This window comes from Alosa alosa, chromosome 13, assembly GCF_017589495.1.
Source record: "Alosa alosa isolate M-15738 ecotype Scorff River chromosome 13, AALO_Geno_1.1, whole genome shotgun sequence".
NCBI classification, from domain to species: Eukaryota; Metazoa; Chordata; class Actinopteri; order Clupeiformes; family Clupeidae; genus Alosa; species Alosa alosa.
The window spans coordinates 21,180,810-21,203,861 of NC_063201.1; the positions used below are offsets into that span (position 1 = coordinate 21,180,810).

The window sequence follows — 23,052 nt, forward strand, 5'->3', positions numbered from 1 at the left end:
GTTTGGGTGGGCCAGGCTCAAGTGTAATTTGGGATTATGTCTGTAACACTGCGGCTGAAAAAGAAAAAAAAACCCTCACAGACGGCTCAAGGTTTGTGACACTTTCTCCCTCCCTGTCACACTCTGAGGTGCAAGTCCCATGTGGATTTAAGGCTGATATTCTTTACCAACAGGAATCTCCTTTTCTCTCTCCCTCTCTCTCTCTCTCTCTCTCTCTCTCTCTCTCTCTCTCTCTCTCTCTCTCTCTCTCTCTCTCTCTCTCTCTCTCTCTCTCTCTCTCTCTCTGTGTTTCGTTCTGTTGTTCTCGCACGGTCTGTCTCTCAGGGAGGATAAGGGCAGATGAAACACCAGAATGATCTCAACACAATTTCCACGATCTGATCTTCCATTTCTCCCTCTGTTCGTTCCCTCTTTTCCTCCTCTCCTCTGCCTCCTCCGCGGTGTGCCATTCCTTTCCTCCTCCTCCGAGGGGATTCGGCTCTGCAAAGCTATTTTTCATCTCATCACGACGCCAGAGTCAGAGGTGTGATGTTATTGCTTTTGTTACGCGACAGGAAGCGGCGACGCGCGGCTCTGAATCGCCTCTCTTGGCTTACAGTAGCGTACAGACGCGTCTTAGGGGCCTGTAAAAAGGGACCTGCTGCACGGATGATTTCATTTCAAATCCTCTACTCCTTCCTCTCACCCTCTTCACACTGGAAACACAAATGCATGAGCAAATCCAAACACACACACACACACACACACACACACACACAGACTTGTAGGCTGATAATGATGTATATCCTTTCCCCCTTGTTTTCCACATGGTTGCAAACCCTTTTGCTTATCCACACATTGCGATACTGCATGCACCTTTAGCGTCTGTCTCAAGGACGTCTGTCTCGGTCTCTGAGCTGACACAACGCTGTCCCTTGAAGTGTTCATTAGAGGTGCTGATTGATAAACAGGATTTGACTTGGGCAAGTGGAGCGCCCTATGAGGACAAGGCCTGGCTCCGATGCGCAGATCATTCGCTCTCCCAACCAGCCATGGTAATTAGCCAATTAACGGTATCTGGCATGTGTGTTCATTATCAGCTCAACCCTCCCCCTCCTCCCCTCCCTGCCTCCACCTACCCCCACCCCACCCCCACCTAACCCACGATGAGGCAGGAAGATTAGAGCTCGTCGGAGTGCACCTTGTGTGAAAATGTCGAACTGATAATGGAATTGCCAGAGACCACACACAAATGACACACACACACACACACACACACACACAGCAAAACACCACAGGCTAGGTTCTAATGATCCACACAATGCCAGGGTTAGCCTTGCGAATTCAAAAGCTGAGATAAGAATGTTTTCTCCAAAGAATGTATTTTTCTTACTCTGTGGCATAAAAAAAGAAATGGGGAGAGAAAATGATTTTAATGAGGATGCTCTCTCTGTGGTGGGTATGACACAAACACCTAATTTGCTAAACTTTTCAGGGTCAAGATGCGGCTCAGCCCCAACAAGGCCTGATTCCAACGCCTGTTTGTATGGTTTATAGACACCCTTTGATTTAGGATACACCTGCTGCACTTATACTGCGCGCCCATCCGTGTTATTTGTGTGTGTGTGTGTGTGTGTGTGTGTGTGTGTGTGTGTGTGTGTGTGTGTGTGTAGACAGACAAGCTTTTGCAACAAATGAAAGCTATTTTAGTCCACTGCAAACTTTTTGGAATGATTGATTAAATCGCACTCTCACAACAAAACGGCATAACGTACAATTTGAGACTGATTCTCAGACTTCAACACTTTTCAGTGCTGGACATAAATCTGTGATTAACTCCACGGCAGAGCAGGTCAGGGTCAGGGTAGGTGGAGCGTAAATACTGCCTCTAACCTTGGGTTTGGGAAGACGACTGCGGACGTGTCCTAATTGAGTCCCTGGACGGGGCCCACTCCACCTGCCCCCTAAGCAGCCTTGTCTCCTGCGAGGTTGCGCCGGGGGCAACAGCCCTAATCAGATTGGCTGCCTTTCTGCTGACTCACTGACTATCCCAAGGCTGAGGGTCAAAGGGCATCGGAGGGCTGTGTCCTTGGTTAGAGGCTTTCTCATCCAGGCCTGCTGAGAGGGCAATTTTAGGAGTGAATCGTTGAGCGTGAAGTTCAGACTCCTCACCTGACACTGGGGTTTAGCACTTATGACTTGTATTTACACTAACAGATGCCAGTCATTCACTCCTAATTGATACAATAAGAAGAACAACGTTACTAAACATACATTTTTCACTTAGTAGTTTCCTTTCACACAGATCTTGCAATGAAATTCAAATGTAAGGAGGGACAGACATTTGCCTTGATACTAATACCAGTCTCATTTCTCTTTACAATTTCCTCATTCACTCTGCACCCAGCAGCATCCAATTCATCAGCTGCAAAGGAAATGTCTTTTGGCGCTTTATTGGATTCCTTATGAATATTTCCTTTCAGAATTAAGACCAGTGAATATCCGCCTTTAAAGCAGATAATTGTCAAAAACTACTCAAAATAGATTCATTTCATCCCTGTGCAAAGTGGTATTTATTTTCAAATCCGTCTATCCAGAACATGAGAGCTAATTTCATCCTTTTTAGTTAAAATTATTATGAATGTGATCTCTTTTCATTTTTTTTACCCTGTGGTAGTCACTTTAATATTAAAATGACCTATATATGTTTACTGGAATTAGGGTGAAATTTCTCTTCAACAGCATTTGGAAAGCTAATTCTGGTTTATTGCATTTGGTTCATGTCGTTCTGTCTATCTGGCCTTATAAAAGCCTTTTTTAGTCTGTGTAGGGAACCTTGAGTTTTATAGGGCAGAGTTTTGGTATATAGGCCCAGTGGATAGCACTGGATGATCGTTTTTATCTCATTGTAAGGGAAGCAGTATGAATCAGAGAAAGCTGGGTACACAAGTGTAGTGGAGTTTTTTTTAATGATTTTTCTTTAAATTTGTGCATCAACTTCAGACAGTAAACTGAGTGCACTCCATTATTGTATTTTCACAACATGGTCAAAATTAGTGTAGTATTTTTTTAAAATCTTTAAATACATCTTTATCAATTGGAAATCATTTACACACAATGTCTCAGCACTGAGATCTAGCAGTCTATTGGAAATTGGGGTAGGGAGTGTAGGATGATAAGCAATGCTGGCAGTCTCTTCTTCTTCACTGTGTTATTTATATATAGATATATATATATAGATAGATATATAGATATCTTTTTTATTCATAGTTTGCCACCACCATCATAATCATCATCATTATCATCATCCTTTCTATGATTTTGCCCCAAGTAAAAATATTTTTCTTTTAAATAGGATTCCTATACATGATAAAAATAGCTTTTGTCCAAAATGTGGGCATCCCATTAGCCCAAGTGGACATTCTTGCCCACATCATCACCCCCCCCCCCCCCACCCCCTGTGAGGCCTTGTGGGCAGTTGGAGATCCACGGAGGCCACTCCACATGGATCCGGGAGGTGGTTTCGGTACTGGAGCCTATTCCCCCTGGTCCCAGATGTGTGTCCAATTCTAGGGGGAGCTGGGTCCATTTGTTATATTTGGGTGGAGCATGTGTCGGTGGTCCTGGACTCCTGCAGCCACATGCTCTGGTGTGGAGAGACCGTGAGGACCCCCCATCCGAGGCAGCCAGACGCCCCGGAGTGATTTTTCCCCCCTCTCTCCTCTTGTGTCAATAAAAATGATTACAAAATTTGTCATGTTTTTTTTTCTCTTAGTACAAAACACATTTTAATCCATAGAAATACTTGCATTTGCACAAGATAATGTGAGAATTGTTCTGTTAACTTAAAAATCACAAACAAGTACAAAAAAAACCTGACTTTGAGCTGAAACCAAAAAAACAGAATGCAAAAGAACAAAGCCTGAAAAATAACATCATCGTAACAAAATAAAAAATAATAATATACACAATTACAGTAGCTCCAATGAGGTGTGTCCCTTTAACTGCTGCTTGACAATTCACAAAAGGATAAATAAGAAATTCATAAATAAAAAAAATAATAAATACTCAAATAAATACATTGTGACCACTGTGACGACTTTTGATGGTGTGTACGTATGCATTCATAACCTCGCATACTCTCAGCAACGTTACTGCATCAGCAGGCGCGTCTGAGTGACCCACAGAGGTGGGAGCTGCCCTGACCTCTGCCTATGAGTCGATGATGAAGCTAATAAGCATCTTAGACACTGCGCTACTGCTGTTCTACCTCTGTAATCTCTTTCTGCACTTATTCAGCCTGTCTGTGTACATATATAGATATATTTAGTTATTTATTCATACATTTTGTGAAAAATACATCATCCCATCTTGTACCCTACACCCAGTTCATATACTTTTTTAAAAAAAAAAGTGTTAGTAATCAGAAAAACCATTGAATAAAAGTCATTTATTGCCTGATGGATGTGTTGCGTGTTCCTGTTCTGCCTTTCTCAGCAGACATTGTGTTTAATCAATTGGATGTTGTACATCTGGAGCTGTTCCACTCGACTCAGCAATTCCGTTTATAGAATCATTTGGGCCTGGCTAGCTTGTTTTTGTTAAAACCTCAATAACAAACCTAATATGAAAACAGCATTGAACATAAACACAATTAATGGATTAATTTCTCCTTAGTTCTAAGGTATGTGATAGAGATATCGGCCTGCCTTGATTTGGGGTGTGTTCCCTGTTTGTGTGTTTGTGTGTGTGATAAGAGTCGTGGTGATGCTCAACTGACCACCTTCCCAGTGGCCTCAGTGGTTGGAGCTCAGTTGAGCAACACTGGTTGAAAAGTAACAAAATCATCAGTCCAGACCTTAAGCACTTTGCCATGAAAGATAAGTGTCCCCTACAGTCAGCCCCTGGTATGTCATCCATATGTATCTCTGAACATTTCAATGTGGCATTATCCAAGTCCATATTTCCCACGTATAAGTCTGTCTGAATCCTGATTCTACTCACAACTGGACTCCTGTGTTATTTGGCAGGAACAATTGATCAACTCACCCAACCTCCCACACAGGTTATTTCCACAGGAAATAATTTTCAACACCTCCACTCCCCCTTTCCGCCATTTCAGTTCAATTTTGCAACACCACGACTAATCTGAACCACAATGCAACAGTTAGTTCTTACAGCGAACTACCCACCCCTTCACAACCCAACCCCAGAAAACTCCCAGCAAATCCAAACGAAACAAAGTAAATCTAAACGAAACAAACAAAATAAACAAAACATGACCTATGAAAACCTCTCTCTTCTGGCCCCTCCCTCTCATTTCCCCATCCCCCCCTCACAAATTGAGTGTCCAGCTTTTTGTTTGTGTGTTTGTTTGTTTTCCTGTGTGTTTATTTGTTTGTTTCAGGCCATGGTTTCTTTGCCTGGCAGTCTTCGGTCGTTGAATGTGTGCATGTTGATGACCTCCTCAGTCTTGACCATGACGGGCGGCTGGGGCTTGTGTTTGAGGCGACGCTGGCACTTGAGGGACACCCGCAGTTCGTCCACCATGGCACTGCAGAAGGAGCGCTGTGGGGACAGACCAGAGCCATGAGAGGAGGGCCGCTCTCTTCCGTCAGAACAAGCCCTACACGCCCAGTCTCCATCTCTACCTCTTATATCCTACAACCACCTCTCCAGTTATTTATTGTCTTTGTCCTCTCTATCTCTGTCTTTCTCTTTCTCTCACTTTTGAAAACCTTCTTTCCTCTGTTCTTGTCCTCAATCAGAAAGAGAGAGAGAATGAGTGAGAGAGAGAGAGAGAGAAAGAGTGAGAAAGAGAGAAAGAGAGGGTTGCAGAGATGGGGATGCAAAAAAACAAATATGGAGAACAGGTATAGAGTCTGGCAGTGTAAGAGTTTAAGGTATAGTTGAGAAGTCAGCTAGGCAACAAGAGTTTAGAGAAAGAATCAGGTGCAACATGTTGGAGAAAATAGAATATTTGAACCACAGCACCCCGTGGAGGAGACAGCCAGGGCAGCTCTCAGTCTGCCATGGAGGACTAACCCACATATACAGTACATGCGGGAACACACACAAACACACACACACAGAGAGAGAGAGAGAGAGAGAGAGAGAGAGAGAGAGAGAGAGAGAGAGAGAGAGAGAGAGACTGCACATGTACAGGTAAACATATGGATATGTACGTGTAGACAGATATAAACACAATGCATGCAGATAAGTGCAGACATATGTAATCAAATTAAGACCTGTACATATACACACCTGCATGTGCTCAGACTGGATATACTGTACATGGATGTACAGGAAACAGTAAGACACACACACACATATACACACATAAGTCAACCCATTTCTCCACAGCAGATTTCACCTGCGCTCGTTCTGCCAGGGTGGTGTGGAGTGGAGGCATGACTTATTGATGCATATTACCAACTTAGACTCAAATCCTGTGTAGCTGCATGGCTAATTAAGCTGCTGCTACATCCGCATCCTCTTCAACACCCCCCACCCCCACCGTTGTTGAGGACACCCTGGCATTTCACAAAGACTCCCCCCCACACACGGAGCTCCAGCAGAAATCAGACCGCTATTCCGGGCATCTTAATCAGTGGTAGCAATGACTGTGTGTTGTTTCAGAAAACATCCGCGAGGACATTACTCACAAATAATTGAGAAACATGGCGCATTATTTCAACACACAAATTCTGAACCAATGTAGAAAATGAGAGATGGTGACTCTTGCCATTCAAGGTCACTATGACAACATTTAACAGGCAAAAATACTCATAGAGCACCGAGCATTGTCAGTTTTGCTATGATGAAATGCTTTGCTGTAATTGTATTAAAACTAACTGGCCATGTCAGTGTTTAATTTTGGGCCATACTAAGCACCTATTTAATTTATCATGCACCATTAATTAATTGGGAATTAGGTGGAATTAAGTTTTAGTTGAAGCTGACAAAGTTAGTCCCACACTCAGTTTAATAATGTGTCTATCAGGAGGGAGGGTAGAGTCACGACGATTGGGCTGTAAGCCAAGATTTTAATGCTTTAAATAAGGGGCTTTCAAAGGAAAGCACATATATTTCATCTTTATGTGTCCTTCTAAGGTTCTTATATTTGTTTTGATATTCAGACGTTCAAAAAACATACATATTGACATCTGATGAAAGCCCGTATGCTAACCCAGAATGTCATGCTCACTGAAACATGTTAGATCACTTATATTAAAACAAATACAATTAATGATACACATGCTTAAGAAAATCCTCTGATTACTTCTGCTACTTTAGAAAATAAAAGCTTCAGACATCTCCGTACACCGTTTCTGAATGGCACCTGATGGGTCGCCAATGTTTTGGAACATTAAATCATTGTACAGGGCTTTTACTGGTCTCAGACATGGCCACAGCCAACTGCAAAACATTTCAGAATACAGAAGGGTGTATTATCTTCAGAAGATAATATTGTTGGTATCAAAAATAGGATGAAGGAACGATTATTTGAGACTTGAGAAGAGAATCCAATGGGATTAAAGAAGGATCACATAAAGGACGACGGCAAAAGATGTTCCTAAAATGGTGGATTATTAGTTTGACATTATGACATGCTGCGCGGCGTTACTGATTCTAGTCTTACAGTAACTCTCCATTCAGACTCTGACCCCTGCTAATATCAAGTGGGGCACATTTCGATGTGAACACCTGCTATTATCAGACGTAACTAAGGGTGGAGAGTAGTAATTTCCCTTTGGTGAGACCACTCACAGGCTTGAATGGCAGACGCAGGCGGGCTGAGTAGATGTGTATGAATGGGACATGAATATGAATGGGGGTAGGGGTAAGATGAGAGAGTGTGTGTGTGTGCATGTGCGTGTGTGTGTGTGTGTGTATGTGTGTGTGTGCCTGTGAATCAGTGGAGCAGCGGGCCACTGTCTGCGGCACCGACCTCAGCTCTGTCACCGGGCTCTCAGAGGCCACTGCAGGAAAGGGATCGAGAGCGACAGAGAGAAAGGGTGTGAGCGACAGAGAGAGAGAGAAAGAGAGGGAGAGAGCAACAGAGAGAAAGAGAGGGAGAGAGTGACAGAGAGAGAAAGGGAGAGAGCGTGGGTTGTATGTGTGTGTATGTGGGAGGTGTGTGAGGGACCTGAAAGACAGTGTGTGCGGTGCAGATATTGAGTACAATGCGGTTATTTTCATGGAACTCTATGAATGTTTTATATATCTGCTATTTGCTCAGTATTGTTGCTTGTGTCTGTGTAGGTGTGTGAGAGTGGATATGTTGGAGGATGTACAGTATGTTCAAGTATGTGTATGCGGCTATATGTACATATACACACAGCCGTATATATATACATATACGGTGTGTGTGTGTGTTGTGTGTGTGTGATTTTGTGTATGTGTGTGTGTGTGTGTGTGTGTGTGTCTGTTTTCTAATGGCTGCTGGGATCTATCTGACAGGAGGAAGCTCTCATAGAGATAGCAGAGACCCTCACAGCAGGGGCAGGAGCCGTCGGAGAGATGGAGAGAGGAGCACAGAGATGGAGGGAGGAAAGGAAAGGAAGAACAGAGGGCAAGAGGAGACAGATAACCCGGATGGGGTGAGCAAACAAAGGAAAGAGAAAGCAGGAGTGAGATTTATTACTTTTATTATTCTTTTTTACATGGTGAAATATAGCACACAATTAATCAGTCTCTTCTCTTGATGGGAAAGTAAATGTGCACAAGGTGATTCCCCAGTGTATGCAAAAGAAAAAGTGTGTGTGTGTGTGTGTGTGTGTGTGTGTGTGTGTTTGTGTGTGTGTGCTTGCTTGTGTGTATGTGTGTGTGTGTGTGTGTGTGTGTGTGTGTGTGTGTGTGTGTGTGTGTGTGTGTGTGTGTGTGTGCAAAAGAGAGAGACAGTGAGAGAAAGAAAAGGAGAGAGAGTGTATTTCTCGGTGTTTCTCGGTTTGTATGTTTGTGTTCACCTGAGAGCATGTGCTTGTGGGTAGAGGATGAGTGAAGCCAAAGCATGTATCATGAGAATATGCAAAAGAGGTATGACGTCAACACAATGATAACACTGTTTAACTCAGTTCTCCTAAGTGTTTCACAAGCATTTATTCAAATTCACAGGTGTAGCACTTCTATCTATCCTTATTCTGTATAACAATCTGAGAGAGAACAAAATCTTAAAAAATTATTATCAAACCATACATTTTAGATGATTATACACACCTTCAGTATTCAGTAAGCAAATAACACCAACATTTCATGGATGGAAAAAGGATCTTAGCTTCCATGACACATAAGCAACGATATTAATCATTTTTCTGCCCCCTCCCTGCACCTCCCCATCTAATGTTACAAAATGATGGTAATTATAAAATGCAAATCGCAGGTGGCGCGTGCCGTCAAGCACGACCAACAAAGACGAAGAGAGATGCTCGATATGCCATATTTCATCTCAACAACCCCAACTCCTCTCCTCCTCCTCCCTCTCCACCACCCCGCGCGGTGGAGTGAACGCAATCCTGGGCTCAGCTGATGCGGAGGACGCTTAAGTTATTTCTCCACATCCCTTCCGGCACGATCCGACAGCCTGCGCCTGTGATGGCTCTCTGGGTGCCAAGCAGACAGCCAGACCCCACACACACACACACACACACACACTCAACCCCGCCGCCATTTCTCCAGTGTGCCACAGTTGATCTACTCACCCTCCTCCCAACCCCTTGTCCTAACCTATCTATTCAAAACTGACAGCACCCATGTGATGGCTTGCTGTGGATGAGTTTTGACAAAAACGAAAGGGGAAAAAAAAGAAAAAGAAGTAGTTCAGAGCTCAGGAACTGTGAAGAGGAGGGAAAGAGAATAGTAGCTATATTTAATCTCAAACTTCTCTGTCTTTTTCTCCCTCTCTCTCTCTGTCTTTACCTAGCCTGTCTTTTTTTTCTCTGTAGCCTCACTTTGGTGTTGTTCTTTATGTTGAGTGTGAAGTCCAGGTAATAAAAAACAGGCCTCGTTATTTTGCCCCGTTGCCGGGCCAACCGTGCTCGCTTGTCAATATAATCGCCAAACGCTGGGCGCCGAGCAACAACCTCGCGATGGGATATTCCGAAACATCAATATCAGGGCTTACGCTGCACAAACAACGAGAAGGAAAGAGTAGTGGAGAGGGAGAAGAAAAAAAAAAACACACTTTGAAATCGATGGCAGGGTTGCAGGAGAGGACCGGCAGTGCGAGCGCACACACGCTGGGTCGGGGCTAAGCGGGGGCGAGCTGGAGGATTTATCAGCGGGCCGCTGGGTGAGAGACCCGTGCTTGGGCCACCAGATGTCCACGGGCACACCGGAGCCGGTAATGACTGTGTGAGCCACACTGGGGTGGGGTGGACAGGGTGAGCGGATCACAGTAGGGATGGAGAAGGGGGTGAAGTGGGAAAGGAAAGGTGGAGGGGGTGGGTGGGTGAGAGGTGGAGGCTGTGATGGAGATGACGGAGGAGATGACTGACTGGATGATGTGAAATGAAGTGTGTGATGTGTGTGTGTGTGAGCATCGTGATCAAGTGAAGAAGCCAGTCAAAATGTCAGAAGTGCATCATATGTGGCTCTGCGAGAGCATAAGTGTGGATAATTGTTCTGACACCTACACTTGTAAAATAGGAAGTTGTCCCTCAGGATGAATCTTTCACAATAATACCCTTCTTTTCAAAATATGACATATACATCTATCTAGAGTGATTACATAAAAGTTAAAGTAGTGTCACTAAAAATACAAATTTTAGCCTCGTCTTTAGAAAGGACTCTAGAGGTCACCTACAATGCTGAAACAGATTGTAGTTGCCTATGTCATGTGCAATATAGCATAGTGTCAGTGACTTTGTTCTGGCAGACTTAAAAGATGAATCATTGATTTATTTATAAAATTGGCTGTTACTACAGTGTTCATTCAGAAGATTAGCCATTCATTCATCAACTCCTGTATGAGTTAAGGGTTTCATCCATCCATCCATCCATCCATTTGTTCATTCATCCATTCAGTCATCTACTACCCCCGGTCTCTGTGAGTGGTGCTGAGCCTTTGTGAGTGTGGTGTGAGTGCAGGCTCATGAGACTGGACATAGCCAGCAGTGACAAAATGAACACGGTGGCATCAGTCCAAAATACCAACGACACACACACACACACACACACACAGAGAAGATGGCACTGCAGGCCCAGAGGATGTCTGATAGATTTTTTTTTTTATGGCTGGGCCCTTTTGCCCAGCAGTAATGGACCGCTTTGCAAGGTGCTTTTCGTTCACCAGAGGTGCTGTTTGAAGTTTGTGGGCCTACAACAACTGATGGATTTTGTTCCCTTTTTTGTGTAAGCTGACGTGAGGAAAACATCCACTGGAGTCTGATATGAGCTAGACTGGACAGGACAGGCACAGAGCTGTCTATCTCACAGCCTTTAAAATAAAGATGGATTCTCTCAAGGAAGTTTAGAGAGCAAAACAGTCCTCTACTGATCTACCAGTAGCTACAGTCCCTGGTGATCCCTAAAACAAAAAAAGGAAAAAATAAATCAAATGAAAGTCATTAAATCACAGGTTGTGTTGGTAAATATATTACTGTCAGTGTCCATTATCTCTTATAGTGTTAAGGACCGAATGCCATCAATACCTCCCCAGTTGCTTAATGGAAGTATAAGGGTGTTAAGGTGCATTAGTGCCTCTGTTTTGTGTTTTTTTGCCTTTAAATGTGAACATTAACATGATTGAGTGTGCTTTTATCGACAGAGTGAGCACTAACAGTCATTACAATCATCAAGCACAACAACTAAATGCAAAGTGCTTTCAATACTTGTCTTAAAAAAAACCAAAAACAAATAAATAAACAGAAGCCATGAATTCGCTTAATTTTGACCTCCGCTGAAAAAAAAGAAATAAAAATGAAAAACATAACAGCAACAAAGTTCCCAACAGAATAAATGAAGACATCAATCAAAAACAGAAAAAAAAGCTAACAGCAACCGTGATAGGTGTTAATGTTGTTACAATTCTTTCATTCACTTAAGTCCTGAAACATGAAAATGTTGCTTTACCTTTTCAAGTTGTGCGTTTTGTTTGGATTTATATAGAAACTCGCCGACAGCCACAAACACAGAGAGGACGAGGCCGGCAGCGAGCACGATGAAGATGCCGCCGATGTTCTGCACGCCCAGGGCGCTGGCCTCTTTGTTCTCCTCCTCCGGGCAGCCGTTGCCACGCCACCACTTCTCCTTCATCATGTGCAACTTGCCCTCCTCCTGCAGCTGCAGGATGGCAATGGTGATCTTGTCACGGTATGGCGAGCCTGTGGGGTCAAAAAGTAGAGGAGCTGTGAGACTAAGACCCATATAGCGGTTTTCTTTCTTCAACCCAGCGCTTTATCAAAAATTTCTACACATTTGCTTTGTTTATTCCTATGACAATAATAGCTTGACAAGGTAGTTATTAGTATGCATCCTGAGTTTAGACATGTGTTAGTAGACATCTCGTATACCACCTCAGCCATACCTTTTGCTTGCAGTAACAGGATTTTTAGACAGTGTACAGTGTCTATTTCTTGCTTACTTTTTAAAAATCTATGGGGCCAAAAAGCCAAACAAATTAAATTTCAGCCATCTAGGGAATCCGCCATCAAGGTTCATTTTGTCTAGCTATGGTACACTACAGCATCAGCCCATTGTGACGATGCCGGTGCCTTTCTGAGAACTTCCAAAAGTTGTACGAGTTTAAACTAGAAAAAAAACACGAAACAGTCACACAGAAAAGTCAAGAGCGCTCTTTAAAAGGATGCTTTTTTCTAGCCGACTGCATACACTCTCTCCTCATTGGGAACAACTGAAAAAAAGATGCTGGCAATCTGAAGAAACACTATCTGGAAACAGACCCTGAGGTCAGAGTCAGTTCAATTTACCATCATATGATTCAGTTGAATTACACTGACCGGATAAGAGTCACTAAGTGATTTAGCTTCAAGTGTTTTTTTTATGTTGTCTCAAAGTTGAAGTTATTTGGGCTTCATCTCATACATATTTGATGTGTGTGAGAGTGTTTTTTTTTTCTTTTGGAGTGTAGGACCCAAGCGTGAAAACAGACCAGACCAGCAGCATCTCCTGTTGGGGTCTTTCTGGAAGGATTACGCCAATACTGTGATTAACATGGCAGCTAGTGTGTTATCCAACGTGCGCTCTCAGCTTGTGGCAAATCCAGATGCTTAAAAATATGGTGTTTGAATTGTGTGGACTAATCTGTAGTCTTTGCACTCACTAAATGAGGCTACAGACTTCTCTAAATGCGTATTAAGGACCTCCAAGAAAAGTTGCCGAGCAGTAAAAAGCACTAATCTTTTAAGGATTCCTTTGAAGCTTTACTTTTAGCCAGTCCAAGTAGCCGGAGAGGAAGCGATATAAGGAAAGTATAAATGTGTGAAGATGTGTGTGTGTGTGTGTGTGTGTGTGTGTGTGTGTGCATGTTTGATTATGAGTGCATGGGTAGCCCCTCAGGTGTCGAACAGTGTATTGTAAAACACAGCTCCCAGGGTACCACTGATAAAACAGCAATAAAATAGCAATTACTTCTGAGGGAACCCCCCACACACACACACACACACACTCCTTTTATCTATTTATTTTCACTCTAATTAAAATGGGTTGCCATGCTTAATTTGCAGTAATGTTTCCTGTACGCATTGTTTTGTTTGGCTTCATAAATAAATGCCTTTTCCAATCAGGGGGGCTTTGAAGTAAGGGTGGGCCTTGATCTGTGCCTTCTTGGGTGTCTGAAGACTGCTGGCGAGCTCTCAGCGGGGCCCCGTACCCTTGCACAGGCCTGAGCATAACGCAGTTCCCACACAGATCAAACGTGTCATGGGTGCCGAGTTGTGGTTCATCTGGGTGATTGCTGGGTGGGCACGTTTAACTGGTTTAAGTCAGTGCAGGCTTGCCACTGTTTCACAAGGGCACGGCAGGGCTTCTTGGAGCGAGGGGACAACACAAGAGAGCCATGTACCAACAGTATTTGTTGCTATGGTGATACTGCAAAACAGACTGATGTGTCCTTATTTTCTCTTTCATCTCATATTCAAATGACACTCTGGCCAAGTCACAAACCAGATCTCAGAAAACAATGGCGACGGGAAAGATACCTCTTGCTTACAAATACATGTATGTGTGTTTGCTAATCAAACATGTTTATTTGCCATTGGTATAGAGTGGTGATCTGATACAATAACGTGATTGCATTTCTGCTTGCAGCCATTTTGATGTTGATAGATGTTAATGTAGTTGATCATAATAATGTTATTTATGAAACATAAAAATCTAAGCTTGCACAGATTGAACAATAGGTGATGAGGTCTTTCAGCCAACTACAAGCCTTCACCTGCAAAAAAAAATCACAAATCTATAGGAGCACTCGTCATTAAAAACAAAACAAAACAAAAAAAAAAACCTTACATGTATGAGTGGGCTTGCCAATTTTAGAGGTCTCAGTCTCATTCTCACCCAGTCCCCGTTTTAAGATGGCGAGACTTTATTTCATTTTCACTGCACCGCACCTCAACTCACCTCTTCCCAAACAGCAAGCATTTAAGCCAGCACTCTGGCGTTTGTTAGTTGGCTGGTGATAAACAGGGTATGCAAATAGAAGGGATGCAAATCAGACTGGCACAGCATGGGCGCCAATAAGTGATGCCGCTAAAACCCCCCAGCTGAGGCAGAGGAAGGGAATTACGTGACAGGCGACGGCGAAGGCAGAATAAGACACATACAACATTGCTGTAATCTATACTGATCAAAGACGAGTAATGGCAAACAAATCCCTGATGCTTTGTCTGCAGACACAAAAAACAGCATAGAAATTCAAATGAGTCCCTAAAAATTGAAGATATCTTTAATGCTAGGATATCTCTGATAGATGCATGTAGAGATTTGTTTCGCCTGCCCAAACTTGGAAGAAATACCCAGCAGAAAGAGAAAGGGATGTGCAGAAATGTTGACAGAACAGGAAAAGGAACCAAATAAACACTTCATTCTTTGACATGTTTTTGTTCTTGCTAAATCTTTTTGATGGAATAAATAGCTTATCAGACATCTAGTAGGCATCTCCTCTTTCTCTCCCCTCTCTCTCTCTCTCTCTCTCTCTCTTCTCTCTCTCCCTCTCTCTCTTCTTCCCTCTCTGCCTGAACACCAGGCAGGTTGTGCTCTCAGAGCTTGATTAATTCCCTCAGATTTCCTTGCAGGCCTGTAAGTAAGAATGCTCTCTATCATCTCCAAGCCTCGGCAAAAAATCCCCCAGCGGCAGCGACTGTGCTGTGCTGACAGCCAATATGCACACAATGCAATGAACAGTATGATTAATACCACTTAATGAAGCAAAATGAGGATTGATAGTAATGAGAGAGAAAGAAGCATGGTTGGTGTGTGTGTGTGTGTGTGTGTGTGTTGTGGGTAAGACCCTGGAGATACATACATAGAAGGTTTCTGGTAAGGTTAGTTTACTCACAGGCTACTTGCATGTCTTGCACAAACGGACCAGTGACAGATGTTGGATGACATGGTTTCGTACATGACTCCACTTAATTACCCCCAATGGAGAGAACACACACACACACACACACACACACACACACACACACACACTGTACATCACACCACACATATGCATTAACTGCCGACTAGGAGTCTTCCACTCTTCCACTACAACTAACAATATCCTGCAGCATGTCCAAGATGGTGAGAAATATGCAGCTGCATGTGTTGATTGGATCATGTTAGTTCACAAGTAAGCAAGTCTAGATATGCTGGAGGGAAGCGTGACCAAGAGAGCTATTGAAGTGTTCTGTAAGAGCAATAGCCTTGCTTATTATTTTCCCATTTTGTAACTGTGGCCACATACTATGTTGATTTCATTTGAAGTTAAAACTTATTTTTTTCCAGTGCCTGCAAGAACAATAACTTAATAATGGCATGATAAAACCAGCATGAGCTGCAGAGGCTTCCGTGATGCTTCCATGTACTAAAGTGAAAATGATACATCCACTTTATTCCGTTTTCCTTTTTGCAATCTCAGGGGGATGCTCACAGTAGTTGGCCCTTTATTTACTTTTCCTACCATGCAAGCAAGTGTACACATACATACCCACACTCAAACACCCATGCATGCACACACACACACACACACATGCACACACACACGCACGCCCACATGCACACACACACACACACACACACACACACACACACACACACACACACACACACACACACACACGCACACACATAGATATAGTGTGGCAGCTTATTCACTAAATATGCCTTAAGAGTCTTTTTTGCCAACATTCCCCTCAGCTGATACTATGTGCCCCCGCCCACCAGCAACACTGCCAACAACACTGCCAATGGGGACAGGGGTGAGCAGCACCATCAACAGCCCCATATTAATGCCACCTGACAACTAGGCTCTGTCAAAGCCAACGACATATGCTTACCAGAGCATGGTGTGTATGTGTGTATGTGTGTATGTGTGTGTGTGTGTGTGTGTGTGTGTGTGTGTGGGGTTGGGGTTATGGCCTGCATATGGTAACAACGACTAAAAGGGTAGAATTAGCAATTTAAATGCCGTATTCTGGGCCGCCTGTGAATGGTCCACTAGGGAGTGATAATGCTAAACATCCCTTTTCCAAACGGCCAGGGTGTGTGCCTGAGTGTGTGCCTGTATGTCTGTGATTGTGTGTGTGTGTGTGTGTGTGTGTGTGTGTGTGTGTGTGTGTGTGTGTGTGTGTGTAAATTGTGTATGTGTGTACGTTTGCACCTCTGTGCTATGAGCCTCCCAGGGTACCCACTCGACATGTATCAGACCAAACAAAAACACTGGTAGCGTTTGAGGAACATGCTCCTGCCCCACCCCACTCCACCCCACCCTGGCCTGGCTGCCGTGGTGGGGACCCAGCTGCTGGCTGGGCTGAGCCACCGCTGCATTTAAACGTGCCCGGGAAATGGCGCGCCGTATGTCACCGCGGTCGGATTTATCCCCAGCCCTGGAGAATGGCACGCAGAGCAGATCTCAGCCCTCTCAGCACTCACACACACACATATACGCACACATACACATACATGCACACATACACATACATACACACATACACGCACACACATACTGTACAGTACACACACATACACATACACACATGCACACACACACACACGACACACACGCACGCACGCACGCACGCTCACACACGCACGCACGCACGCACACGCACGCACACACACACACACACACACACACACACACACACACACACACATAAGAGCAGCACACTCACAGAGGGATAAATCACCAGCTCAAACAAATACGCCTGTGCCCTGTTTCTCTCAAAAATACAGTACACACACACACACACACAGAGACACACGCACACACATACATAAACACACATACACACATACACACACACAGACACACACAGATAAATATTTTTCTCCCTCCCCTTGTGTTCCCTCTCTACTCCTGGAAGCACAAACCCATCAAAAAAATCACTCACGTGCATGTGTACACACACAACCACACATCACACACAAATGCTCTACTGTAGTACAAGCGTTCTATATATTTTTGATCTCTATCTCTAACTTCCTCTCCCTCCTCCACACACAACAGCATACAGATGCACACACAGAGAAATACAAATTGATGTCTCCTGTTCACCTATAACCTAACACTGCCAGCAGGATATTATGTTTAGGATTGTCCATGATGCATTGAGGTTATCTTTTTCCATCTTTGCTCCCTCTGTCTCTCACTTTAAGATAAGAGTCCGCCTCCCTAATGATCCCAATCAAGTATCTGCCTTGCACATGGCTGGGCCTGCATGGCTGGTCAATTACTCATCTCGTTTACATGGCGGGGGCCGATGACAGAGACAGGCACTGTGGAGATGGCCGAGGAAGGCCTTTGAAACCCCCATCAAGGTGCTTCTTCAAACATTCAGACATTTGTTGTGTTCAAAGTGAAGGCACTTGGGATTCTGAGCGGAGAGAACACTCGCTCAGAGACGGTGTGCATCGATATGCTATGCTTCACTACACACACACACCACCTGCCATTGTTTTTCTGTAGCTTAGAAATTTTGAGTTTTTTAAGGCCACATTCCTATTGTGTAAATAAAAATAAAGCCATTTTAGTGAATTAAATAGGATAAGCATTCACTTCGAGGTGTGTTAACACCTCAAACAAAATAGCTTCCTCAACAATAGCTTCCTCGTGTTACCTCGTGCTCATAAACCCTCCCCTACACCAGATCTTCCAGAGGCTACAAGAGTAGTGTGGGAATGTTCACGTGCTACCGCTTCAGCTGCTAGCGGACACGAGCTGAGCTTAGTTGAGCTGTTTGTTAAAATGAGTTGTGTTTACTCAGGAAATCAAACATATGGCTAAGTGTGCTGCTGTACCTCCTTGAACGGCGCCATTTTAACCCAACACACACACACATGGCTGTGCTTCAGATAGCACACCCTGAATACTTTTAAAGAAACTGTCTAATCCTTGGGAAAGGTAACACAGAGACTCTAATTCCATTACTTCAAAAAAGAGAAAGACAAAAGAAAAAAGACCAAAGAGACGAGTGACGAGCCTTAACATAGTGTGGGGTCATTGTGTTTGAATGTCTCCAGGTGATGCCATGAAAGACTTTTTCTTTCTCTCTCTCTCTCTTTTTCTGAAAAGTCAGGTACTTAAAGAAGACTCCCCCCCCCCCCCCGCTTGTGCAGCTGACACAGCTAGGGGCTGCCTGTATAACAGGATTAAGACAATCTGCCGCTGAGCCCGGTAATCAGATCCCACTCCTCCTCAGCCTCCTTCTCACGGGAGTGGGAGACCATCGCACAGCACCACCGCGTTTTTCATTCATTTATTTGTTTTATATATTCATCTATTTCCTCCCTTGTTCACCCTAGGGGCTCCCACTCTCTCTTTCACTCACCCCATCTCTCTCTCTCTCTCTCTCTCTCTCTCTCTCTCTCTCTCCCCATCTCAAACATCCAGTGAGCAAGAGCACTAGGTGGTGTATTAATTTACTGAGATGCTAGCCCCTATAAGCTAACCCTACGCTGAGGCATTACTGAGTCATTTATCAAAATGAAGTCAAAGCCATACACCATCTGCATATTAACTCTGTGACCAGAGCTACTCTGCAAGCAGAACCGATTCAGACTGTGGGTTTTTACTTGTGTATGCAAAGAAACAAAAGTTCATTAAAAAAAGACTTCTAGAAAAAAAGGGAAAATGTACTGTACTGTATGTTTTAATGCATAATGGAAATTGCTGTCAACAGCTTGGGGGAGGGCAGTATTCATTGCAAACTGATTTTTGTGCCAATACCATATGCATTTTTTTTATCTGCCTGCAAATACCACAAATCAGAAGCATTATAGTAATACTTATGTAATAGCCATGTAATTGAGCTTGCATTGCATATACAACAACTTATGGAAGATCCAGCAATTAACAAGTTTAGAATATGGACAAACATGGGCTATGAACAAGGAAGGCAGTATTTATCTCACTGACCGGTGCAGCTGATTGGAGAAGTTATTTCCTTTGGTAATAATTAATTCCTAGAATATTGATCCGTGACTTCAGTGCGGCAGGCCACTGTCACAGTCAAAACAAATCTGTCTTCATGTGGCAAAAATTCACTAATTCCCTCAAAGCGTAATTTATGATTCATGCTTTCTATTAGATCAGTGGTTCTCAAACTTTCCACAATGAGTACCACCTCAGAAAACAATTAGCTCAAGTACCACCATTATGACCAGCATTAAAATACAGTAGCGTAGACAAAATAAACTACATATTTTACATTGTACATACTGTTTTACATCATTTCCCCCCCAAGAAAGACAAAAAACTAGTTTAAATTTAACTTCAGTGATTAAGGATTTTTTATTGTATATATTTTGATATAATTTGAAGTGATTATTTCATCTTTATGAAAAAAAAAACATTTCAGAGACCCCTGGAGTACCACTAGAGAGAGTCTGCGTACCACCAGTGGTAATCGTACCACAGTTTGACAACCACTGTATTAGATCATCTGATGGGGGAAAGCTGCACATACCCATGGGCGTGCCCACTCCATAGGCCTTGGAGTCGATGAGGCCTCCGATCTGCGTGAGGTTGCAGTTGCGTTGAGTGACAAACTCGATGGTGGTGGACTCCATGAGGAAGGCGTAGTCGGACGTGAGCACGCGATGGATGCCCTCCTCCATACTCTTCACCATCACCGAGTGACGCCGGCTGCTCATGAACTCCCACATCTTGTCGTACGTGGAGATCTTGGTTTTCTGGAGGGATGAGGAGCGCAACAGTAAGGCAGCATGCAGACACTGTACATATTCATGGACATATATGATATCATAACATATTTTTAATCAACTGAAAAATAAAAAGATACCCACACACTGTTCTATAAGCTCCCAGAGTGGTTTATTAACAACGTTTTACCAGAAGTCTTCGTCGTATTTTTAATCAACCACACCACCTTGCTCATTGCATTTTGCATTGCATTGCAAATTGTTACTAAATGCAGAGATGCTGGTTCAAAGAGATGCAGAGCGAGATTGAACGAAATAGAGAGCACATATACCCATGTAGTATGGATCTGATACAGCAAGAACACCATAAAATAATATGCGGGATTGTACAATGTGGGTGAGACCCAATATTGTGCTTTCCCGAGTGGAGTAATGGCCATAATCCACTGTTATTCTGGATTTCCATGGGCACTGTACAACAACCAGTTTTATAGCATCCTTAGACCCATTCAGAACAAGAAACACCAGTACTCATGTTTCCTGAGGGAATATACTACACAAGGAATTGTTACATAAGATTCATACTTTTTTATTACAAAAAAAATCACCATTAATTCACATCTCCTTTGGAGGGTATTTGCATGTAAACTGCTGCCTTCCTTGCTGCACTCGCTTGACACCTGACGTTACACTCGATGTTACAAATGAGGCGGTATGCTGGGGAGGTAAAAAGGCACTACGCCATCTCAGCTTGTACAAAGGAATTTAGTTTTGTGTTGATGGGAAACCATCTGCAGTTTGCAGAGCTGAGCAAAGACTGCAAATTAAATCTACGCTGACATAAATCTGCTTACTGGCTCTGGATGCGGTAGACAGCCACCACAAGGCCGACAGACAGACACACACACACACACACACACGCGCAAGCGAGTAAACAAATGCTTAAAACTGAAGCGAGTGAGTGGGAGAAAGTTTACTCTGTATAAGAGATGAGCTCGGTGTGTGTGTGTGTGTGTGTGTGTGTGTGTGTGTGTGTGTGTGTGTGTGGGTGTGTTGGAGCATGCCAAATGATTTACATGCAATTATTTTTTAAATGTCATTAGCAAACATGTCATTAATTTCGTCTGAGCTGAACTCTCCTCCTTTCCCAGGATGTCTCATTATCTGAGGTTAAGGCAACACCGATACTAACCAAAGACAATGCTAGTGATTCTGACCAACCGCAGGAGGGGTGCACTTAACAAAAGATACATGCTCAAGTGAACACATTTCCTGATTTCTGAGAGATATGAAAATAAACATACCATGAAGGATGATTTAAGACTATTGTATTTGCATGCACATCGTGACTGATTAGTTCAAGTTTAGACTATTGCACAACCACAGAAACAGATGTAATTTAATTCAAGGCTGTTCATTTTTCTGTTATACTTCCCATACAGTACCCATTCGGTATTTTTACTGCCCACTGCTTTACTAATTTAGTGAGACATCAAGACTGGCACTGGTCAAAAGGTTGTAATGCTAGATTTACTGTCTCAAATGCATGATTTCTATAACGTTTGTGTTCCTCTGTCATTTAGTTTAGTTACCAGTGCTTAGCAGATTTGATTATGTTTCCTGAAAGTAAAATGGTAGCTTTAGTTTTCAAATCATGTGCGATCGTGATAGAGCTGTCATCAAGGTAAAGATACCTCACAATTTAAAAGACTACAGGTCCACTTATTTCACAAGGGCCATTTTTCGAAGGCATTTGGAACCCAATTAAGCCACATCTTCAAGGTCCGATCTGCCATTATTGTGTGTAATGACTTTCTGTGACGGGTCGATATTTTAGACCAACCGGGTGATTTGCGAAGTGCCTATCAGAATCTCTCCGAGTCACCCTTGACAAATCAGGAGATTGAGCATGCAGACTAGAGAGTGCTGATAAGGCAGAGGAGCCCTCCCTCAAAGACAGAGGGGCGGGTGGGATGGATAACCACCACACACACACACACACACACACACACACACACACACACACACACACACACACACAAACACCTCACCTTTCCATCTCCACCTCCCCAATAATGCCCGTCGGGGCCGAGACAGACTCGTAAATCCAACAGATAACCAACTAAAGCTCAAAGTCAACCCGAGGTAGGCACATAGAAAAAAAATACAAAAAAAACAGGATCCATCCATAAACATTTGACACTCCAATCCACCAAAGGGGATCACTGATAAATACCAGTTCAGTTGTGAAACACTGAAAATAATATTTGTGGCATGATGCAAGCCACCGTAATATTAAAGCCTGTTCAAAATGTAAAAATGTGTCACAAACACATTTTAAACACACATGCATGGCTTCAGTGAATCGGTAACACTTTATTTTAATGTGTCGCTGTTACAGTGTACCTACCTAATTAGGTACAGTGGTACAACCTGTGTAACAACATGTACTATCAAGTACTATCATTGTACTTGCATTATGTATTTGTGGGTACCTACATATAGTTGTTACATTGTAATACTGAGTGCTTTTACAAAACTTTGCCAATTTGCCTAAATTGTCATCAGAGGCAAAGAGCTGACCTGAGACCTGCTGGATGGGGTAAATCTGGTCATGCTAGATTTGATATACAAAGCATCTTAGCTCCAGTCAAGGCCTCATTGTCTTCAGTGTACATGTAACAGCTGTGCTGCTACAACCTTGTAACTCTTTGATACAGTGGAATAAACCTATTAAGTGTACCA

The 23,052-nt window shown here is 43.2% G+C and overlaps 1 protein-coding gene across 2 annotated transcripts in view; it reads right to left on the minus strand.

Moving 5' to 3' along the window:
• Positions 1-3,441: 3,441 nt before the first annotated feature.
• The window catches only part of grik2 (glutamate receptor, ionotropic, kainate 2), a 172,375-nt gene continuing 152,764 nt past the window's right edge, over positions 3,442-23,052 (minus strand). Inside the window, exons 15-17 of one of the 2 annotated variants that reach the window (XM_048260176.1) lie at positions 20,112-20,337; positions 12,052-12,302; positions 3,442-5,547 (exon numbers count right to left, since the gene is read on the minus strand). In XM_048260176.1, coding sequence (XP_048116133.1) covers positions 5,383-5,547; positions 12,052-12,302; positions 20,112-20,337 — 642 coding nt within the window. In that variant the 3' untranslated portion in view covers positions 3,442-5,382. Of the gene's footprint in view, positions 5,548-11,021; positions 11,507-12,051; positions 12,303-20,111; positions 20,338-23,052 lie in introns of those variants that run through there. The other variant, XM_048260177.1, reaches the window with a different exon arrangement.